Source organism: Eleutherodactylus coqui, chromosome 2 (assembly GCF_035609145.1).
Source record: "Eleutherodactylus coqui strain aEleCoq1 chromosome 2, aEleCoq1.hap1, whole genome shotgun sequence".
NCBI lineage: Eukaryota > Metazoa > Chordata > Amphibia > Anura > Eleutherodactylidae > Eleutherodactylus > Eleutherodactylus coqui.
Window position 1 is genome coordinate 225191628 of NC_089838.1, and position 24648 is coordinate 225216275.

The 24648-nt window shown below is 42.8% G+C and overlaps 1 protein-coding gene across 2 annotated transcripts in view; it reads right to left on the reverse strand.

The window, feature by feature from the left end:
- Positions 1 to 24648, reverse strand: part of CGNL1 (cingulin like 1) — a 107995-nt gene that overhangs the window by 71821 nt on the left and 11526 nt on the right. For both annotated transcript variants that reach the window (XM_066592542.1, XM_066592541.1), the window contains exon 2: positions 12978 to 14543. In XM_066592542.1, the coding sequence (XP_066448639.1) occupies positions 12978 to 14522 (1545 nt within the window). In that variant the 5' untranslated portion in view covers positions 14523 to 14543. The remainder of the gene's footprint in view (positions 1 to 12977; positions 14544 to 24648) is intronic.

A 24648-nucleotide genomic window follows, 5' to 3' on the forward strand; every position in this document is an offset into this window, starting at 1 on the left:
AACTGCAAGACAGCAGGGCTAACTGCGGACACCAATATACCAGAAGGCTGGTCACAGCAGTACAAGATACTTGTAGTCTGGTGTGTGCCTTTAGAAGCATTAATAAAGACTAGGTTGCTTCCTACTTTTAGGATATCTGAGGGTAAGGTTGGCCTATGATCTAATGTATATAGGCACGGCCTGACAGACCCCAAGTAGCAGACCAGTGGGGAAGGAAGGACAGATTGGCCAAGCTGCATCTCTCTTCCAGACATTATTCAATCAGAGTGTGCATGCTCATGGGACAGCCAGAAGACAGTTGTTAACGGACATCCATCAGCATCTTTCTAATTACTGGCGCATCTTAAAGATGCCATTAAGATGGTCACAAGTATTTTAGGAATTACCTTTTTGTTGTGTGGAACAACATTAAAGGGGCTGTCCGAAATTAAACTTTTTTTTTCTTTATAAAACCAGGTCCTCTGTGGCGGAAAAAAAAAAAAAAAAAAATCAAAGAGCTTATACTCCCTTCTTCCAGCTCTCTGATATTCCCTGTCAGCAGCTCCGGGATCGGTCATGGGCTGCAGCAGCCTGTGACGCCATGCACACAGGCTGCTGCAACCTGTAAACAAAACATCAGAGCAGAGACCCAGAGGTGCCGACGAGACATGCGGGTAGTCATGGGAGGCGAGTATAAGCTCTTTATTATTTATGTGCTACGAGGGACCTATTTAAAAAAAACTTTATCTAGAACAACCCCTCTCATGGTAGTGTCAAAGGGTAACATTTATACCTACTGATAATACAAGGTGGACGACAGAAAAGTTGCCAGCCCCATACCCTTATGAAAATTGTCTAAAAGAAAAACCTATCTTTGTTGCCCACAACAACCAATCACAGCACAGCTTTCATTTCTTATACTGCGGAGGTAAAATGAAAGTTGCACTGTGATTGGTTGCTATGGGCAATAATTATTAATTTTCCGGTCTCACACGATTGGATTTGAATTGCAGATCCCACGATCAGTATTCGTGCAGGCGATCCGCGGGCATTAGAAGGCATGCATTTTCAAGTTTTCCTTCACACTTGCGGGTACGAATTGCATATTCCATGAGCAGCATGCTCTATTTCACCCCAGAATCCGCACAGACAGCCTACATTAAAGGGGTTGTCCCGCGCCGAAACGTGTTTTTTTTTTTTCAACCCCCCCCCCCCCCCCCGTTCGGCGCGAGACAACCCCGATGCAGGGGTTAAAAAAGAACACCGGAGAGTGCTTACCTGAATCCCCGCGCTCCGGTGACTTCTTACTTACCTGCTTAAGATGGCCACCGGGATCCTCTTCCTCGGTGGACCGCAGGGCTTCTGTGCGGTCCATTGCCGATTCCAGCCTCCTGATTGGCTGGAATCGGCACGTGACGGGGCGGAGCTACACGGAGCTACACGGAGCCCCATTCAGAAAAGAAGAAGACCCGGACTGCGCAAGCGCGGCTAATTTGGCCATTAGACGGCGAAAATTAGTCGGCTCCATGGGAACGAGGACGCCAGCAACGGAGCAGGTAAGTGAAAAACTTCTGATAACTTCTGTATGGCTCATAATTAATGCACAATGTACATTACAAAGTGCATTAATATGGCCATACAGAAGTGTATAACCCCACTTGCTGCCGCGGGACAACCCTTAATGTCAATGGAGGTGTGCAGCCTGCAGCCCATATGCAATTAACATCGCTAAGCGACGAAGTGGGATATACAAACAGACAACAAGAAAACCTGTACTGTGCAAAACTGCCTGCGTGCCTCCGCGGCCATGCGCAATACAGTTAAGTGCCATATGCAGGGTCACCGGCTGGGCTCACTGACGGAGTTTACTGCCGCTTGTGCCAGCCTGACCCAAGGGCTAATGCTCACGGACAGATTATCGCTGCAGAATTCGCGGTCAGACACCCGCCGCGAATTCTGCAGCAATGTCCGTCTATAGACATGCTATGGTAAACGATTTTCCCATGCCCACGAGCGGAAATCAACTGCAATTTTCCGCTCATGGGAGGAGAACCGCAGCATGTTCTGTTCTATGTGGAAAATCGCGCAGATGGCTTCCATTGCAGTCAATCCTGCGATACTTCTGCTATGAGTACAGCGGAAGTACTGCAAGAATCTGCCTCACCGCCCAGTGCCGGTCGTCAGGCGCTGCACTGCGCACGCGCGCTGGGTGAGACACTTGCGGCGTATCCGGAGGAGTATAGGGTCTCTGGGGGGCCCGGGTCGGATTCCACTGTGATATTTCGCAGGCAGAATCCGCCCCGGCCGTGAGGCTTAAGACAGGTATTTTATAAGTCTATCTTAACCACTTTAGGGCAAGAGTTATTTTCGTTTTTTCATCCCCGCCTCCCAAGAGCCATAACTCTTTAATTGTTCCATTGACATTGCTGTCTGAGGGCTTGATTGTTACAGGAGGAGTTGTATTTTTTTTAATGGTACAATTTACTATACTGTATAATGTGCTGGAAAACTTTGACATTTTTAAGTTGGGAGAAATGAAAAAAATGCAAATGCAGTATTTTTTGTGTGTTTATTTGCATTAAAAATGACATGAACGATCAAGGCGATTTAAAAAAAATCCCCAAATTATATCATTTTTTTCTAAGGTAAAGAGCATTTTTCTGAAACAAAAATTGCTTTCCATCTCCATATTCTGAGTCTTTATTATTACGCTTTTGGGAAACGTACATCTTTTTGCTCACTTTTTATTAAAATTTTCTGGGAGCAGGAATACCAAAAAGTATGCAATTCTAGCCTTTTAAATTATTATTATTACAGCCTTCACCATGCAAGCTAAATATTGTGATAATTTCATAGTTCAGACTTTTACAATACTGTGATTCCAAATATGTGTTGTTTTTATTTAAATTCTTTAGGTTTTTTCATGAAAAAAATGGGTAAAGGTTTTTACATTTTTTTTGTTTTTTAACTGTCCCAAAAAAATACTTTATTAAATCAATTTTTTTTTACACTGTTCTTTAGTCTGCACAGTGTAATAGAGCGTGCAGTCATTTGGTCGCTTGTACGATATACTGCAATACATTAGTATTGCAGTATATAGCAAATTTTGATGTTGCCTTTCAAGCCCAGCTATGGGCAGGGCTTGATAGGCATCTATGTATGGTAGCCCTAGGAGCCTTCAATAGGCTCTGGGCTGCCATGCTAGCTCATCAGCAATAAGTAATCTCACTACAGAGGATGCTGATGGGGTAAGGAAAGGTGTCCCCTCCTGTTCCCACAGACTGTTTAAACATACGGTCAGCTTTGACCATGGCATCTAAACCATTAACTGCTTCAATCAACGCTACCGTAACTGTGATTGCTGCAGTTAGCAGTGGCTGTCAACTATCAGAAACAGCAGAGACATTTCAGGAACACAAAACGTTTATATGCGCTCGGAGGCCCTGAGGTGGTTAATATAAAGTATGCTGGAATAAGATGTGCCTAATTTATTCAAGGGTACACGTCTCTTAATAAAATTAAGGCATCTTTTGCCTGTCCGTGCACCTGGAAGTGAAATAGACGCCAGCTAAGATCTGGCATAAATTTGCGCTATAATTTATGGCGGTTCTATTTTGAATAGTGGCGAGTGCAGCATCAAATTAAAAGCATCACAAACATTTTACACCAGAAAACTAGTGGAAATGCCTTAAAAAATTCCCTTGTCAGTGGTTTGAAAAAAGCAATATTCATGCAGGCTACCCTTGTATTGGGGAGATGCACCGAGTCCTGCTGCCATCAGCAGCCATCATGAGCTTGGTTCCCTTTGTGACTATCTTTGCAGCAGTACATTCTGAACAAATCATTGAAAGCTATATTTAACCCATTCAAGAGCTAAACAAATGTCCAAGACTTGGGGAATTCTTTCTTAAGGGAGGAAAAAGGAGCTCAGGAAAGGCATGCACATTCTCCACCCTACTGTGTACATATGTATTCAACAGATAGATGAATGGGTGGAGTAGGGATTAGTAATACAGCCTTACAAGACCATGATTTGTCAACACCGATAGGTCAAAACCATAATAGAGGAGTAACAACAGTCTACATAAAAAGTGCTAATACATATTTTGGAGGAATTTTGGAGCAACGCTATAGAAAGCGCTCACTGCGTTTCCCGCGGCTGAATTATTGTCGTGGGGAACGCAATGCAAAAATGCCCGCGGACAGGCAGCCTAAAGTGCCTTCCATTGTATAGCAGCTGTACCTGGTATAGTAGCTGAATCCCATTCACTTGAATGGGACTGAACTGCTCTCAGGCCATATGGGTGGATGAACATGACGTCACAGGCCCATGAAGAGTTCACTGTGCTCACATGAGCACCACTGCCTCTGCAAACCACTGATTGGTGGGGGTTACGAATGGCGGACCACCACTGATCTGATATTGATGAGCTATAAGAGGAGAGGTCATCGGTATGTTAGTTCTGGAAAACTCCTCTAAACCTATACCACAACCAAAGGGTTTAACTTCAAAAAAGTCAAGATATAAATTTTATGACAGTACAAGATTAATCCTATAAAGCCAAAAAACATTTTTTCCAATCAGGTAAAATGCTACATTTCTTCCATACATAACAATACAAAACATGAGAACTTTATATACTATAATATGGTTTGGTAATGATAAGATTGATCTGTAAGAAGAAGGAGAGACGTGCTATTAGGTCTAATGGCATAGTCAGCTCCGATGAAATTGATAAAAGTAGTAGTTGTGAGAACTACACCCAAGTTATTAGAAGATGGATGCCTGGTGCACTTGGTGCTGGCTGACTGTATGAAGGTCTTATTCACACCTGCTATGAGTAGCTGTACATTTGCACCTTTTGTAACCAGTGACAGCTTGCTCAGCCAACAGGTATTCTTCACAACCCCCATACAGCAGACTCAGCCAAGGATGCATGTGTTCTCAACAGGGAGAAGGGGACGTGCTGCTGCCAGACCCTCCTGGTGGTGGCTTATCTCCCTTGAGACCAAAGCAGATTGGTGGAAAGTCAGGACACCCCCATATACATTACATGCCTGTGCGATCCTGCCTAAGTAGACAGGATTGGAAGACCATCATCTAATGTGCATAGCCACCTTAACAGTACATATGAAGCTTTACCACACCCCCTTTTCCCGCCCGTTTTCTTCTTTGAAATGAAAAGTCAAAACCTTTTGCGCAAGCTTGTCACAACTTTTTATCTGTAGTGGGCCATAGTCTCCACTGCTGTGGACTTGCTAGGATTGATGATTTCATCATCACAGGTAGGTTAAAAAAAATTATTAAAGATATGTCACATGAGCTGCTGCCAGGTTCACACTGTGCAGTTTAGTACCGTTTCTTTCGCCCCTTTTTTCTTTTTCTTAGCCAAAAGCAAAAGGGGAAAAAAAAGCATAACTGTTTAGGAGGCACTCCTATTTTGGCAAGTTTTTTCTGGCTTAAAGAAGTTCTAAAAATTGTTTTGAGTAACTTATTACATATTTTTAAAAAAGGTAGTTTTCCCTAAGTAAAAATTGTGCTCTTTGACTGTAAATAACAGCACTGGACTAATCTCTTATAGATGGGCACTGCGTTGGTCAGATGCACCAGTCCACCATTTTCACTGCCAGTCACAGGACCACGTCAGGGTCTGCAGGTCACTGACGTGGTCATGTGACTGCAGTGTTTAGGCTATATCACTGGCCTAAACACTCCAGGCAGGGGTGTAACTATAAGGGATCCGGGCCTAGAAGCCTTAAGGGGGTCTATATAGGCTCTTCTTCTCCATATAGGTAGCCCAGTACTACGAATGAAGCATTATATTTGGGGCTCTGTGGCAGGTTTTGTATTGTGGCCCAGAAGTTTGGCGTGTCAAAGCAGCATGTGATCACAATACATCTCCTCCCTTGCACGTGCCCTGCTTGCCATCCCCTCATGTTAGGAGTAGGAAGGGGTGCGGGCTGTGCTGCATGTTTGCGTCATCTCCGGTTTATTAAGATGCACATTCAGCTTGGTCCATCTGGCATGCCATTTCTATAGAGGACCAGGAAAAGCTGTGGCTGGGCACTTATATCTGAGAAGGGGGATAAAGGCTTGCACAGATTCCGTGAAGTAGCAGAGGACATGTGAACGGAGGTCATAGACATCAGATCTGCCATTAATTAGCCGATGTCTATGGCTGGCATAAAACATTTATCAAAAGCTAAAGACTTGCCTTCCTGACATGTGAAGCACAGATAGGATAGGTGAGAACACACAGATTGTGCTGGCTATATAACGGTCTGTAGTAGGAGAGGCATTTATCAAGAGGCAATGGGCTGCTGATTAGATTGGACTCGGATATCGCTCAAATGAATGAGTTTATATAGCTGACTTTGTTGGTGTGACGTCACTAAAACCCAGATCCCGATGCAGCATGGCAGTCAGCACAAGCACCGGGCATCTCTGGTAGTCCCAGAAAAATGGAGGGGCAAGTAGGGGCTGCTTCTTTGACCCCCTTTGTAGTGGTCGGAGCTGGCAATTGCAATCACAGCTCATTAAAACCAATAACAGCTGCGCCTGCAATTATGAGCGCCGGACACTACACAGGGGTCGGAGCCAACTACTTCTGCTCCGTACCCCTGCGCTGTGGCGCTGACAGCCGGCATGCAATTAGCTGATCGGTTGGGGTTCCGTGCTGTGTACCCAGATGATCAACCATTGATGACCTATCCTAAGGATCGGTCATCCATAGTATTTGCCTGGAAAACCCCTTTAAGTAGCAAAATTCTAGGCTCGTTTGCTACCTGGTCTATCATAGGTTACAGTGAAACAAAAACAAACAAAAAAAACACAAAATGTATGAAAATCAACAGAAAAATATTTTATGCATTCTTTCACCATGCCATTTAAAAAAGGCTTTATAATTTTACCTAACTACAGTTTAGTAAAAGTCCTACACATTGGGGCAGATTGAGTACTGAAAATTTAACGCAGTTGCACCAGGGGCGTGGCTTCATGAGAAATGTGATACTGTGCTAAATTTTGGTAGAATTTTTTGCATAAGCAGAGCCAACTATCAGGTGCTATAAAAGTTACACTAGAGAGTCTAAAGATGCGCCAGAATTACCATTCAGCAGAGCCACCGTGATAAATGTGGGGCAGTTAAAGACTGTCTAGTCAAAGTTTGCTGGTTCTATCAGACAGTATCAGTAAAATCTGCCCCATCCAATGTAAAAAAAAGTCTGCAGGCTTTTTCCTGCACCGCACTTTGACCTCTTTGCATGACCTTTGGCGGATAATTTTGGGGTCATTAGATTTTCAACATCCTCACCACCGCCGTAAAATCATTCAATTTGCGTTAGGTAAATTGAGTGACCTGACAGGCAAGGTCAAGTTCCTATGTTGCTTCAGCTAACACCGCCGCTAGGGAGAATCAGGGCTCCTTTACACTGGCGAGGGCGATATCAGGCTCTGAGGCATGTCCCAATATCACCCTCACAATCCATATGGAAACAGCCTCGCATCCCTGCGGGGCTGAAGGAATCTCCCGCCGCAGCAGTAGCAGGGGGATCGCGATGTTCTCCCATTTTATCCAATGGGACTGCCGCCAGCCCCCATTAAAAACAATAGGCTATATCGCAAAAAAAGAGAACATGCTGCGATTTTTCTCCTGCATTACAATGCGGTACCATGCAGGGAAACATCGAAAATGTAAATTAACCCATTTTATGTTTGCATAGCGAACATCACGTCACTCTAGTTGTATTTAAAAAGTATATTTATTTCTTATCAGTAGAGATGAGCGCGCTAAGGCAAATTACTCGAGCGAGTATTGTCATTTGAGTACATGCCCGCTCGTGCCAAAAGATTCGGGGGCGGCGGGAGTGAGCTGTGAGTTGCGGGAGTGAGAATGGGGGAGCGGGGGAGAGAGAGATCTGCCCTCGTCCCTCCCTGCTCTCCCCCGCCGGCCCCCGAATCTTTTGCCATGAGCGGGCATGTACTTGAAAATGGCAATACTCGCTCAAGCAATTTGCCTTAACGAGTACGCTCGCTCATCTCTACTTATCAGGATCTTTGCTTGCAGTCATTGAATACAAGCTCTAACTGTTTACTTTCTGGAGGATGAAAATCTGTGTTGGTCAGAAGATAATCACACAGAAATATGTCTCTAAACAGTTAGGCCGGCCTCACATAGGCGGATGGGATTCTGCATGCGGGAGGCCCGCAGCAGATTCTGACTGTGAGCCCGGTCTGTGAACCTTCTTTTCTTGTATCGCGGATGACCGAGGTGGCTCACATCGTTTATGCGCAGTACAGTTTTTGGTTTTTTTTAAAGGTCCCATCGCTTACCGATGACGCGGGTACCTGCGGCCCATACGCAATGTTAATGGACTGCAGGTCGGATGACCTCCATTAACTTCAATGGAAACTGCCCACACAGAATCTGCAGCAAAACAGACCATGCTGCAATTTTTCCTCTACCTGCAGAATACGCGATTCGTATCCGCAAGTGTGAGCAAAAAAGCAGTTTTACGTGCTTTTCAATGCCCGCGGTTTGCGGCCAATCATTTGTTCAGACGCTGATCACGGATTCCGCAATTGGAACCCGCCCGTGAGAGCCCGGCCTCATTGTGTGAACTCTTTCTGATAATGACAAGGGCTTTCATTCATTGGAAGTGAACAGTGAAGGTTTCCATTCAATGATTGCGGGCAAAGATCTTGGAAATAACATGGAATTGAAACATAAAATTTGTAAACTATATAGAAGTTTATTCTACAAAGAATTAGCTTTTTACTGGAAAAAAGGAACAATACTTCAGTTTAAAAAGATCTTCACGAAATAAAATGAATGTCATTATTTAGGACAAAGTAAATTGATGGTCATTACTAAAAGTGCATGAATAATAAAACTACTGGAATGATAGAATGATATCACAGAAATAACACAGTAGCCTACACAATTAGCACATTTTAAAGCAAATAGCTAAGGCTTTTCTTCTGCCTAGCTGGCATGTTGCCCTCTAGTAGTAGTCATTGGATAGACTGGCTACAACAAAGTGATTAATGAGATTGACAAGGCATTTATTAAAATGATTGGGGTCACAGCAGTAGCTCAGGATTTACATAACAGCCAAGTTTATCAAAGCTCATTGTGAAGGGGCACTATGAAGCTCATGTCATTGCCTGCTAGGTGACCATGCTTCAACTGCTGGAAAGGTGCCATCATGTCCACAACACAAAGCTAGGAGAGATAGCTTATACTAGAGAAGAAAGTTAGGAGCCAAAAAGTCGTGTGACAAAAATGCGGTCCTAAGCTCTCGCTTGCGACCTGAAGGTAGCAGGTTCAATTCCCGTGTAGTTCAGGATGGTTCGGGTTGACTCAGCCTTCCATGCTTCCGAGGTCAGTAAAATGAGTACCCAGCTTGGGGGTAAAAAGATGACTGGGGAAGGCAATGGCAAACCACCCCACAAAAACAGTCTGCCTAGAAAATGTCACGATGTGACATTACCCAAGGAGTCAGTCATGACTTGGTGCTTGCACCAGGGGACTTTACCTTACCAGAGAAGAAAGTATTCAAAAAGATCTAGACAAGCTTAACGGGACTAACAGAATGGTATTTGTCCACAACATCTGGGCAAGAAAATGCCCAAAATGCAAAGTCCTACATCTGGGCAAGAAAAATGAAAAAAAGCACAGAGGAATTGGGCAAACCGGCAGATGTATTGGGTAGTTCAGTCTACTAATAGATCGTAGACTGAACATGAGTCAACAGTGTGATGCAGCTGCAAAAATGGCAAACACAATTCTGGGATGTATTAAGAGAAGCACAGAGTCTAGATCATGTGAGGTATGTCATCTGGAAAACTGGGCAGCCCAATTTAAAAAAAGACCAACAAAATGCAAGGATGGTGACTGGGCTACAAACCATGTCCTACGAAGAACAGTTAAATGGGAATGTTTAGATTGTAAAAAAGAAGGCTGAGATATTAATAGCGGTTTACAAATATCTAAAGAGCTGTGACAGTGCAGAGAGATCAGGAAAGACTAGAAGCAATGGGATGAAACTGGAAGGGAGGAGACACAGATTGGTATTAGGAAAAACTTTCTGACAGTGAGGGTGATCAATGAGTGAAACAGGTTGCCATGGGAGGTAGTGGGTTCTCCTTCAATGGAAGTCTTCAGAGGTTGGACAGACTTCTGTCTGGGTTGGTTTAGTGAATCCTGCATTGAGCAGGAGGTTGGACCTGATGACCCTGGAGGTAGCTTCAAACTCTACCATTCTATGATTCTAGCTGTCTATTATTTCTCTCAAAATAATATCTCTCGAATCTACCAAGCCTAGGAAACTTTTCTGATGTTCTTCAGGCTAGGACCGGCGTTATTGGTTGTAAAAACTTTGATTATTTTATTTTGAGGGGGGATAAGGCTCCCAAATAAGAACATGTATTCGAGAAACTGAAGAATTCCCAAATCTTTTTACCATGATACACTTAATTAAGGATACCCTGTTTCCCTGAAAATAAAACCTACTCTGAAAATACGCCCTAGTATGATTTTTCATATTTTTTGAGGCTGCAGAATGATTTTCTGGATTTTTGAGGAGGTTTGAAGTATGAGCCCTACTCCAAAATTGAGCCCTAGTTACAGTTAATAAAAAAGACAATACAAATAGTGTCCAGCCAGCTATGCAGGTAAAAAAGTAAAATCTTTTGGACCAAAAATTTATATAAGGCACTGTCTTATTTTGGGGGAAGCAGGTAGTAGTTTTTGTTCAGTGGGGAAGGCTTTCCAGTAGTATGCAATTCTATTGAATGAAAATAGCCATAGAGGTAAAGCAAAGGTAAAAACTAAGTCTTGGCTCACATTTCATTTATTCTTCCGCCCCCACTCTCCATCTTGGGATTTTATGAACTACACTTGTTTATCCTCCAAAAAAGACAGGAAGGGAAGGAAACCTCATGAAAATGCCCGACAGCCATCCCAGCGATAAATCACTCCTGTGATTTTACAAAGGAGTAATGATCACTACTTGAATGGAGGCAGAAAGAGCCATAGATCATGCTCTTTGGAGGGGAACATGAACTCCTATCACAGATATTGATGATGATTAGAGGATCCTGCCACAGTTATAATGAAGGAGATCACAGCTCATCCTGACTGTATACTTATGGTCTGTAGCTTATTTAGGAGAATATAGAAGGTAATGGTAATTACACTGTCTTCCTGGCAGGCAGAGATGGTACAGGGTCTAGCTGCTCATGTGATGTAGTGCAAATTCATTATGGGATTGATAGCACAGAATAGTGAAAGAGAAAGCAGCAACAAATCTCATAAAGATGGTGTCTGATAAGTATCAGACAGGAGGCAGCACTGCATGAAAGTAACTGCAATATACATTGGACACATCAAAAGTGTGACAAATAATCAGATGAGCGGCGCAGTGATGGAAAAATGTGTTTTCACCAGAGTGGTGGCCAGATACATCTGCCAAATGCACATAGTTGGATTCTTTCATCAACATCAAGCTCCATCCTACCCCACAGAAGCTCACAAACCATTTCTTGCCAGACAGAGAAAGCACAACCTGCTGTCACATAACAAAGCTGTGTGTTTCTACCAAATTACTCCCCGACACTGATGCAGAAATAGACATGCAATAGACAGCATGTATGCATGTTCAGTAGCTTCCTGCCAACACTGGGCAGATTGCCAGAACTTGCCAAATGTCAGTACATGTGCGGCAAAAGTGAGAGTATCGGCTGCAATTAGTAATAGGAGTGGGGAAATCAAGTCTTATTGTGACTACAGGGGAAGGGTGGGTCATTCTGTGACTACTGAGGAAGCAGATGGTCTGCAAGGATGACTGGGGAAGTGGATTATACATTTTTTACTACTATAGGAGGAAGATGGGAGGCACAATACTACCGTTGCAACCAAGAGAAAATGTGTTCCACCTACCTTAAAGCGTAGCGAGTGAGGGACAAAGGCTCGATTGATGAAAAAAAAAAAAACAGGCTTCCCCATCCCCAGTTACTGGACTTTTTACTTTGCTAAGATATTGCTGCTGGCTCCCAACTTTTAGAGCTGACCCTCTAGACCAGGCTAAGATATGTCCAGGCCTGTAAAGGCCTATTTAGACCTAACGATTCTCGCTCCAAAAACGCTCAAAGCCGTCTTTTGAGCGAGGACCGTTGGGTCTAACTGCACGGACATCCTGCAGTTTTCGTTAACGAGTCGTTCATTGCTGTATTTCAGCAAACTGAAAGAGAACGATGAGCCTTATCAGGATTGTGCGCTGAGTTCTCAGCGGGATACCACTGATACTATTGTTTCAGCCAGTATCCCGCTCGGAGAACACAGCCGGAGTATGAAGAAGACAGCGTTCCAGCTGCGTTCTGCATACCCCGCTCGGAGCGCTCAGCTGGATACCAGCTGAGCGCTCCGAGAAGAAAACAGCTGTATACTTGCATACCCCGCTCGGAGTGCTCAGCTGTATACCAGCTGAGCGCTTTAAGAAGACAACAGCTGTATACGGAAGACAAGCGGCCCCACTTGTCTTCTGCATACCCTGCTCGGAGCACTCAGCTCTATACCAGCTGAGCACCACGAGAAGACAATAGCTGTATGCAGAAGATAGCAGTCTCGCTTGTCTTCTGCATACAGTGTGAGCCTTCATTTACACACTTATGCAAAGTGAACGCTCAAACCGGTCACTCAAACTGCAGTTTGAGCACATTTTGAGTGATCATCGTGCCGTGTAAATGCACACAACGATTATCGCTCAAAAGAGGTCTTTGGAGCGATAACTGCTGTGTCTAAATGGGCCTTAAGCAACATGGAAATTAGGTATTTTGGGTGCAATTACCTTTTAACGTATGTGGACCTTGGCTTTATTTTATAACAATTACGAACATGTGTCATGCAAGGTTGTCTCTTTACATCCATTTCATTTTTCAAGCCAAACTCCAAATGCCTTACAAACATTACTAATTAAGTGTAAATATTAGTACTAACCTGTGCACTTTGACCTGAATTGTGTGCATTCACCTTCCTAGTTCCCTCATCAGATGGGACAGCATTTTTGTTCCACAACTTTAGTGTGGATGTCATTGTTGTAAGATCTCCATTACTTCTGCTATGTTTTGGTAATGTAGCCGAGTCATTTTCATCCAAAAAGGCTACTTTGCTATATTTAATGCCTTTCCGATGTGGTAGAGAATCGTATCTTTGCCTATGGACACTTTCAAGTGGTGCAGGTGGGCTTCCAAGGCTTCCAGTTGTGTTTTGTCTCCTGAAGGGTAGTTTATAATTTTGTGTGTGTGATTTCTGTTGACAAATCTGTGATGGCCTCAACAAATGTTCACTAGATTTACCCAAATTCTTACTGAATTCATTTAAGTAATCCGTATTGCCTTGAAGACCAAAGGGAAATGCACTGTCAACACTTCTTGCCCTTTTTCTGTCTTCGGGATCAATCCTATTCCGTTTGGCCGATCTTCCTCTTCTTTGCACGGAAATACTGGAGTCAAATTTTTCAATCAATTCATCAACTGCAGGAATGCACCCAGTGTCAATATCCCGGCCTGTTCCAGGTATAAAAGGAATATATCTCCGGTTTTCATGTCGGTTAACATTATCAGCGTAGATAGCATCTTCCTGTTCTTCTAGCCAGAATTTTGTGTAAGAATGAGAGGAGGTTGCAGTCGTTGAGGAACAGGAAGACCTAGGTGATCGAGATCCCTCAAGAACTGGTCCCGCTGAATCTTGTCTTCTGAACTGGACAACATCAGGTCTGGTCTTTCTAGATTCAGTAATGGCTGTAGAATGTGTGCTATATGGTGACCCATTACTGGAAGTAAAAGACTCGGAAGTATAATTATCACTAGTACTGCTTAAAACGCTAGTGTTATCTAGTGCAGATTTCTCTTGGTTTTCTTGCTTGGCAGGCATGTCCTTGCAGTCCATCAGATCTGTCGATACGGTTTTTATAGCCGAATCTTTATGCAGAGACATAAAAGGCATACGATCTCTCTTGCTTTCTTTTTCCGTAGGTGATAATGTTATTGCAGTTGTAGAATTCTTATAATTGTTCGTGCCCAATAAATGTCCATTTGGATCGTACGGCTGCAGAAGCTCAGGATGCCTTTGAAAATTTAACAAGTTCGTTTTTAAGGGCCCTTCTGTAAATTCTGAGCTGTTATTTCCAGAACGCACATAGTTTACTTTATCTGACATAGTAATCATTGGTTGGTATGGGTTTTCTGGGAAATTCTCATCAATGTCTTTTAGGGAATTTTGACTATTCTTTGAATTTAGAACTGATCTACTTTGATAAAAATTATCCGTTTCAGGCATGGAAACATTTCGTGAAGCATGTCCTTCTTTATTATTGAGAACAATAAATGGATGGCCATCAATCCCTTGGACTCTAATGCTTACTCCATAGGAGCCCTCTGCCTTATTTTGAGAATTTCTTGTTTTTCTTTTACTGTCTTCATTATGTAGGTCTAACATTTCAGAATCTTTCGAACGAAATTGTAAATCAAAACGAGGATCCATTATCGTTCCTTGTTACCACCTATGAAGACAAAAACTGGATGGATTACTTGCATCCAAACTGAGATTACCAGTCTAAACTCTTAAACCTACTTCCACCATACTGTTATTATAGGTGATGGGCATTTTAAAATTCCATTTGACAGACACCATCTTGCAGTTTACATATTTGGTGATTCACATAGTGGGAAAGGGTCATCTGTACACCAGGCACTGTCTAGTAATTACATGTAGGGAAACCTGATCTTACCACTGCAATATAGCGATCTGTCTGTCCACAAGGGTCTTGAAGATTTCAAATAACCAGCCCAACACTAGACTATGGCACACGTAACTCAATATGCGACTATGCTAAAAGGGGTTTTCCAGGAAACTCCTTTTTCCTATAGAAAGGTCATTAATAGTTGATCTGCCGGGGTTCCACCACTCGGGGCCCCAGTTGATCAACTATTAAGGCGCCCGCTATCAGTGCCACAATACACAGGGGTCAGGGTGGAAGCTGCTGAGCTGAACCCGATTTAATGGCCAGCACTTGTAACAGCAGGTGCAGCTCCCATTGATTTTGTTGAGACCCCATCCTGCAATTACAAGCGCCGGCCACTACACCGGATTCAGAGCAGCAGCTTCTGCTTAGGCCACTGTGTATTGTGATGCTGACAGCAGACACTCGAACAGTTGATCGGCAGGGGTCCTGGGTGGCAGACCCCAGCTGATCAACTACTGATGACCTATCCTTAGGATAGTATTTTCTTGGGAAACCCCTTTTAGACATTCATTTATAAAGTTTCTCAATTTATGCCAATTACAGTTATATTTAAGATGGCAAATGGTATTGAAAGGTACTTTAATCCCATCCTGACCGCCAGTTTTCGCTTTTTAACCATCTTTGCTTCATTCTCGTCCTCGAATAATCATAATTTCATTTTTTTGTCAATCTAGTCATATGAAGGCTTGATTTTTAACCAGACAAGTTATTTTTTAATGTAATTATTTAATGTGCCATATACCGACTTGAGAACCTTTAAAAAAAATTGTGTTGTAGAATTAGGGGGGGGAGAAAACAAACATGGAATTTTGCCATTGCTTTATGGATTCGTTTTAACCGTGCTCATTATGCAATAAAAATAACATGTTATTTTATTCTTCAGGTCAGTACAACAGCGATAACAAATTTATATAGGTGTTTGTTATGCTGTACTATTTTACAGAGTTAAAAACTAAGAAGAAAAAAAAAAAAGCTGTGTGAGGTTTTTTTTTATCAAGCTAAATTTTAGTCTTTATTGCCTATATTTCGGATTTACATATGGCCTCTTGATCACTTTTTTCATGGGCATCATGTTTTTTTAAGGTGTTCAACATGCAAAATAAATAACTGTTGGGCTTCTACTGACTTTGCAATACAAATTATGCTCATTTCTTTACTGTTTAAAAAAAAAAAGTTTACTACTACTATTTGGAATTTTTTTCTTAAAGTTGAAAAAAGTATATATCCTTTTCCAAATTCTTTGATAAAAACATTACTTTTTAATTCCATAAGGGTACACAATCACTTGATAGAGTGTATAATACATTGCAATATTATGATTTACACCAATCAGTGTAATAGGTTTCTACATATGTCATACGTGGAAGCCATTATTAAGCCCCGGGCTGCCATGACAACTGCTCAGCACACTAGGATTGTGGGGTGGAAGGGGTGCAATCAGGTTATAGAGGAAGCCCGCTTAAATGCAGCTGTCGCTATTCACTGTGGTATCTCAAGGTTTGACCGCCCAGGGTCGAAGCTTTGCGGGGGTCAGCTGTATAACACTGCCAGCACCAGCCTCATGCAGAACCCAAGTCTGGACGGGGCTAAATTTAGGGACATAAGACTTAAAGCGTATGGTGCATTCAAACTCCTTCTAGCCCGGTTAATTATTCAGTAAGTCTACAACTATGGGGAAGATGTACTAGAACTTGTGCAAAGGAAAAGTGAAGTGGCTGCCCATCACAACCAAGTTTCAAAGACCCTTTAAAAATGAGAAGTGAAATATGGTTGGTTGTCATGGACTACTCAACTTTTACTTTGCACCAGCATTGTTATCACCGATATCAGCCTCCCCTTCATGTCACCCCATGCTCCTAAATTTGAAAGTGTAGTTAAAAAAACAATTAAAAAAATGAGTGCTTGCGGCTTCTTTTCTATCCCTTCCCCAAAGAAAACACACTGAATTGTTCATTCCCCATCAAGCCTGGAGTCAATCTAAAATGCAAATGTGTACAGCCGAATATAAACGCACATTCCAGCGTCATAGAAAATAATTTGCCTACAGAGTGTACAGAAACTTGTCATACCGGAAATTAGCTGCAGACAAATACTATACTGGATGGAATGCGCAGGTGTGCCCATGTGCTTCATCATGTATATGATCATATAGTCTTCTAGGAGACGGGCAAAATCATTCATTCAGGAATACAATTGTGGTTTAACTGCAGGCATGGCTCCCATCGGTTTCAACGAGAGCCGTGCCTGCAGTTACAAGCACCAGCCACTACACAGAGGTTGGCGCGGAGGCTTCCGCTCAGACCTCTGTGTATTTGCGGCATTGACAGCATGTGCGCCGCTCAGCTGACTGGTCGAGGTCCCGAGCGGCAGACCCTGCCCAATCAACTATTGATGACCTATCCTGAGGACAGGTCATCAATAATATTTTCCTGGGGGAAAAAATCCTTTAATCCAACTGAGCTTCCATTGTTGTGAAGTCAAGTCCATAACATGGTGCATCATGTTCAGGAAGAAATTTTATGGCGTCGAAACGCGTAAGCTTTACACCCAATAAAATTCCACAGATTGATCAAATGATCGTGAGACCCATGAATCTTTTTGACGAGCAGCTACAGGAAATCTTCAATTTGATTACCTATACTTTATATGAACAGACTGCAAAACCACAGAAAACCAGGAGTAGCCCATCTGAGAGATACGCATATACTGGCGATACAAAAGTGGAGGGAATATTCCGGGGGTTTGGGCTCTTTATATTTCAAAGGTGTTGCCCAGTTACTCTTATCCCTTCATTAGGGTGCATTCACTCAATGGCGATCAATTGACCGATATTGTACTTGCAAACCCGTGATTTTTATGTGTGTGATGCATTTTGCGATTAAAAAAAAAAAAATTGCACCACTTATGATTTGAGAAAAATTGCCAATTATTCCTTATGGGAGAGAAAATGCATCACGGCCACATATACATATATGAGTGAGATGCAATTTGTTTTCTGCCTAAAGAAAAGACATGCTGCAATTTCAATCTCGCAACGCTTCTTCTACCAGCACTGCGAGAGAGAAATCGCATGTACAACTGCGCCCATTAAAAACAATGGGTTCCTTCCCATGCGATCTCTGTCTAATATATATGTACAATGGCAGATACAAATAAAGGGGCAAAAAATTATGCCAAATAACAACAGCATTCTACACGCAGAGCATGAAGGCAGCATTACTGGAAGATTGGATAGTATCATTTGCGAATGAATTATACTGCCTAGATAAAGATTCTGAATCTGTCTCTGTAAGCCTGGGTTCAAACGGTGCGGATTTGCTGCAGTTTTGCCGCAGATTGCCGTTGCATATACGCACTGTGGCAAAACCGCTGCATTTGCAGTGCAATGCAGCACAAATGAGATTTGCAAAAAAGCTGTTCTCACAGGGCGGATTTTTTCCGCACAGCCTCGGTGTGGCGCGGTTTTCAAAGATGCAGCATGTCCATTCTTCTGTCTTTTCCGCAGCACTTTTTTGTCCATAGACCACTATAGACGCAGCAAAATCCGCCGCAAAAAGTAAAAAACACTGCGGAAAAAAGACACTCGCGGATTTTTCCGCAAGAAAATCCGCAAGCTAAAATTAACCTTTGAATCGGTTTTGCCACAGAAGCATTTCTTCTGCGGCAAAACCGCAGCAAATCCGCCCTGTGTGAACCCAGCCTAAGGAAGCTCACTACTAACAAGTTGGTAGAGTACAGAGATAACAGGCTACCTTTCTTGTGGACATATACACAACACACTGGATGAAATATAATTGAAAATACAGTAAGGAAATGGTTTGATTACCTTTAATGAGATTCAGTTAGAATGCATAAATCTGAAGACAAAACATCTGATATGTATATAAGGAGTCAGGAAAGACCAAGTATTTAAATAAATAAGTTATATCAAGCTAATAATCTTAAATAGAAATAGCATATATCCAGTTTGTGTTGCTTAAATACAGAGAATGGTTGCATCCTGTGATCCTACCCAAAAAAGTAGATACAGGGTACCACATGGTATATGTAAGTGCACATACAGGCTTACAACCTATTAATGACGCCATATTTTAATCCGGCGGGCTGCCCTGCACCCCAACGGTGAACCACACCGGCACTGGTAGCCTGGGCTCCCTCAGCATTCAAAGCTGCACTGCATGTTATAGATAAATACCGAAAGATGTGAGGTATTAGCTGATATTTTGGCCAACTCACGTGAGGCCACAACCCAGCATCAAGGGTCCACTTTGTGCGATTGTTACATTGATATAAGTAAGTGATTACAATATCTGAGCAAAAGGATAATACATTGTGGGAAACTGAACCACTGAAGGGGGGAGTCTCTAGTACCCTAGCTTAGATGTGATACAGACGAGCATGGAGGAATATAGGTTCCATATGGTATCCTGCGTTAAGCTGGTCCACATTCGCTGTAACTGAACATCTAAAATCGGGCAAACACGTAGGCTGTCAAAGTTTGTGTCCCAGTTAGTCCCATAATTGTTCTATTGGTGATTAATCCAGTGACCAGGCAGACCACGGAAGCGTGGCCATGTTGTGGAGGCATTCCTGTGACACCCTTGGGTGTGCGGCCGAGTATTACCCTACTAGAAAATGCCTTTCATAAGTTTTGTCATGAGAGGCAACACATGTGGCTTCAGGATGTCCTGAACATATCGCTGAACACTTATTCCTTGTCCCTCGTATCACCACTAGGGGTGACTGTAATATGTGATGGCCCCCCAGACCATCACACCAGCAGTGGGGGCAGTGTGCAACTCCCCAGCAAAGGCAGAATTGAGGCGCTCAGCACTAGGTATCCAGGCAAGAACATGACCGTCGTCTGTGCCCAAACTAAACTCGGATTTTTCACTGAAGACAACCCAATTCCACTCCAAAGTCCAGTTTTGTTGTTCACGGCACCGATGCAAGCAGAGTCATCATTTGTTAAAGGCAGTACATATAATGGGTGCTGTGAGACCAAATGTCTTTCAGCCAAGCAGAGGCCTGTAACAAGATGCCGCCTGTCTCTGGATCGTGGACAACAAAATAGTTAGAGTTGCTCATGTTTGGCAAATGGTCAAACAATCCACTCTACTGGTGGTCTGTCGAGGGCATCTTGAACCCGGTTACCTTGTGTGTGTGCCCTCATTCATCCACTTGTCCCAGCAACTACTAACAGTCTAGTCAGAATAGCCCAGGTGGCGGGCAATTCATCAATATGACCATCCAGCTCCTCGTATTCCAATAATGCGCCTCCTTTCAAACTCTGCTTACTGGGCAAAATCTCTTCGATTAGTGAGATTATGTGTCTCGTGGTCAACAAGCCTTACACCAGTAGAAAAAGAGCTCCCCTACACACAGGTAGTCTCTCAGACCCTTCATATAGGTCAAGAGAGTTACAATTTTTAGAGCCTCAGATGGCAAGACAATTCATCTAAATCACACCAAACTAATCATTTGCATAGCTGCCCGAGATGTAACTGCATGCCATGTTTTGCAGTAAAACTCATCCTCCTAGGTGTTTGATTTTTTTATATAAAGAGTGTATGAATCTATGTCAAGAAACCTAGTTATAAGGTTTCATAATTTAGTATTTTCATTTAATAAGTAGGTTTCGTAATTTACGCCGGGTAAATTCATCAAGCATTGTCCTACTAGCAGAATTCTTATTTCTTGTTGGCCTTTTTACGCTTTCCCCTCCTGCAGTTTAAACCTTCTCAGTCTTTATTTCAGAATTACACACAAAAAGGTCACATTTTTCATGACTTGGCATGTCATTCATTTACAATGCAGAAAAAGAGATTAAGAGGTGTATATATATATTGGTCTGGTACAGCCCCATGAAAGCAAAAATATAAAAGATTAGTCCCCTTTCTGCGGATTTACTCCATTCCTCTACAACAACCCTATATTAAAAAAGTTTTTTTTTTAAAAAGTGTGTATATAACATACACATGCATTACCTACCTAGAAATCCATGTTCTCGGGACAGGTGGCCTTCTTCCACATCAATCTAGCTTGTCAGCAAGCACAACCTATCCTTGATTAATACATCTAAGAACCGCCCGCAGATCTCCACAATCTTATGGAGGTCCAACTGCGTCACGTGACGCAAAGATTTCTATTGTTGCGTCTACCAATAAGAGTGATGCAATTATGGAGTATAAGGTGCAATACTCACACTAACTTAGGAATGACCTACATAACACGGGAGTAAGAAAACAAAAAGCACAGACAAAAGTCTGAATGACTCTGAAAATTAAAAATAAGAACTAATAAACTGCAGGAATAGAATAGAAAACAATGGCAAATAAGTTGCCAGGAATGTGAAGACTCAACTGCTCAGCGTGATTCATTGTAGCTTATTTATAGAAGAAGTATTTAACAATCAGCATATAAACCAAATCATGTCAGGCCAAGATCATTAGCAATTACATAAGCAACTTAAACCGGTATATAGTACGTGCATGCCACGCTGGTGACTGCATAAGTACACATAGCAATGTATACCTTGTAATAGCTGCCAGCTTTATAGAAGACTGGATGTTCTAGATTTTCATCGTCTGCAATAATAGTGTGAAGCAACAATACAGGCTCATGCCTATGGATGGAGTGGAATACGCGGGAGTACCGCGGTGGTAAACAAAAAGTCCTTGCTGATGATCGCGGAAAAACGAGGTGCAATAGAACATGCCACGATTTTTTTCCCACAGCAGAATCAGGCATGTGAGCGCTGACAGGCAGAAAAGCTATTAGGTTCAATAAAATTAATTATTATTTTAATAAGAATTAAAAGAATCATTGAAAAAAGCAACTAGTTGTCATGCAACAACATTAACCATCCTGTTAGGCTGGGTTCACACAGGGCGGATTCCGTCCGGAATTTCCGCGCGGCAAATTCGACTGCGGCCGCTAATCTCGGGATTAGCCAGCAATGTGGACGAGATTTCTGAGAAATCTCGTCCACACGGGACGGCCAATCCGCTGCAGTTAATCCAGCCGAAACCGCTGCGCGGCTTTGCCGACCGCAGCATGTCCATTCTTTTTTCTTTCCGCTGCAGCCGCACTCTCCTCTATGGGAGCGCTGGCCTCTGCGGAAGAGCGAGCGGCTGGGCCGCTTAAAAGGCGCCGTGGGTTTTTTCGCGGCTCTTCTCCCGGCGGAAATCTCGCGGTTTTTGCTGCGGCCAAACCGCGAGATTTCCGGCGGGAATCCGCCCAGTGGGAACCAAGCCTTACAGTACTGATGTGTCTGATTTGAAGGAATGCTGCCAACCAATAGATGGCGCCGTAGAGGTATTTTTCCACGTTTCTATTTGGGTGCATACGTATTCTATATTTACATAGTGCTGGGATTTTATATCAGTAAACACATTAATAAACCGCTGCAGGGCACTGAAATCGCCCAGACTTCAGTAATTGACCACAAACCACAAGCAGTTTCTTAAACCACAATCTTTAAACAAAACAAGTCAAAGCAAGAAAAACTACTATTAGTGTCATAATGAGAGTCATGCACTGCATGCTGATCAAATTAGGCAGGCTTTAATAGTTCTATGTATATTTCATCTCGGTAATCATATGTGCTAAGAACGATAGAAACAAGTGAGAAAAAGTCTGACACACACACACACACTTTTTTTTGCCTTGCCATTCAGTCTTCCATTGAAACTTCAAAGAGTCACATTTGACCATTGAAAGTTTAAATAGCCCCTACCCTACTCCAACCATCAGGGTATTTCAAATAGCCACAGCTATAAATGCTTAAGAAAAGGACAAATAAGGGTGGGAAATTGGAGTGTTGTCATGGAGGACTTCTCAAAACCAAATTACCGGTAAGTACTAATTCAATTTTCTCAAATTGCCCTCCATGACAGTACCTGAAGAGAAATGCCAAATAAGCAATTATAGGGCGGTGGTGCTGGAAAACTACTGTTTAGAGACGCTTTCTTCCAAAAGTAAAGTCTGTATTGTTCAGATGTGTACCAAATCCCTGCAAATTAGCCAGGTAACTGAACTACGTGTAGAATGTGCCATCAACTTTTGAGGTCAGTATATGAACTTTTGTAATTCACAGAGTTTGAGAGTTCTTTTGGCAACTCCTTCCCTTAAGCCAGTCTCACACGGATCGGTCAAAGCCAGCAGCGGAATGTGGCTCTGACCACGGCTGGCACCCCCATGGTCATGGTCATGCGCAAGAGAGTTTTTTTTGTAAAGCTTTGTTTTCCCATGCCGTCGCTAGGCAATAACAAGGGTACCCGTGACCTATCCGTAATGTTGAATCCGCACGAAAACAGAACATGCTGCGATTTTATTTCCGTGAGCGGAAACCGCAATTGCTGTCCACTCGTGAGCGGACATGCGAAGGTTCTAATTTTGGAATGAATGCAGAATACCACAGATCTCCACGCCGGTGACTATCGCGGATCCCGCAATTCAAACCCGGTTGTGCGAGACCGGCCTTAAACCCGATGCCCTTACTTGAAGGCCTTATTAAGTGTTATCAGGCTTTTAATATTTCTAGAACTGCTTTTAAATTAGTTTACCTGTGAAAATCTTGGCGATACTGTTGCCCCCAAGCTGAATCAATGGTTTAAGTAGTAGTGATAATCACTGGAGACGTGTGCCAGAATATCTCCTTTTCCTAGATGTTTCGGGATTAGCTACAATTGAATGATTATGACTTTGTTGTATCTGTCTAAAGACAATGTGACAGAATAGGGCTTTAGAGAAGCCTTGTGTGGTCCTAACAGTCACTGCCCAGATACACGAGGTTATAGACCCCAGGACTCACATTGTCCGCCTTATTGAGACCTCTCCGTTTTAGAAAACCCCTACCTTGTTTATCTTGAAGACATGGCATAGATTGCGGGACTAACAAATCGGCCAAAAACAAGTTTTGCGTAGTAGGAATGTTTTTTCTAATTCTACATCTTACTTACCTTGGGTGCTATATATAAGTAGGAGATCGTCTACATGCAGTATGATGCTTGACATCTGAGATGTGACGTAAATTCCACTATGATCTTTTTTATGATGCTGGCAGAACTAGATATCCCAAACGAATGTATTGTTATAGCGTTTTTTCGTATGTGGCTTTTGCGTGCAGAATACGCTGTACCAATCTGCCATAGGCTGTCTTGCTGCCGCTCACACATGTTGTGCGAGATACGCATGCAATAAAGGTTACATCATGTTCTATGTTGGCACATATTACGTGCGCATACACACTAAGATAGTGCATGGTGATCAGCAGCCCGTAATGTCATTGCGTACTTACTGCACGACTGTGATATGCTGACGGCACGCAGTGAGTTACGCTCATGTAGTCGCCCTTACTGATTTTTTTTTTTCGGTTCCCAGCGCAGGACGACAGACGGTACCTTCCAAATAGCTGGAGTTCCATGTTCCACCAGAACTTCAGGCTGATGTCACAGACTTTCCTGCCCAGCTGAGGAGGATATGGAAGGCTTGGATATGAGCAATCTGCTTCCTGTTTCTGATTGGCAACAGTTGTGAAACTTGTTCTAGTTTTAATTCTGCTAACCGAAACCACAGAAGACAATTAATCTCTTCAGCGCAGGAGGAATGACTGATTTCAGTGCCAAACGGGAATGTAAATAATGAGTTCCTCTACTTTTGGCAGGGCTGACAACAAGCAGCACTCTCCACAGGTAACGAATAATGTCAAAGGCATTAAGGCACAGTGGTATGCAAAGAAAGCCAGCAGTCCGAGGTCTACTGCACAGGGGTAGCGCAGGCTCACTGCCGCAGTGTTCTTCCGGCAGCTGGATTTATGGAAAGTAATGAGCACGCCACAAGGATTGTATGGGTTTGTCAAAT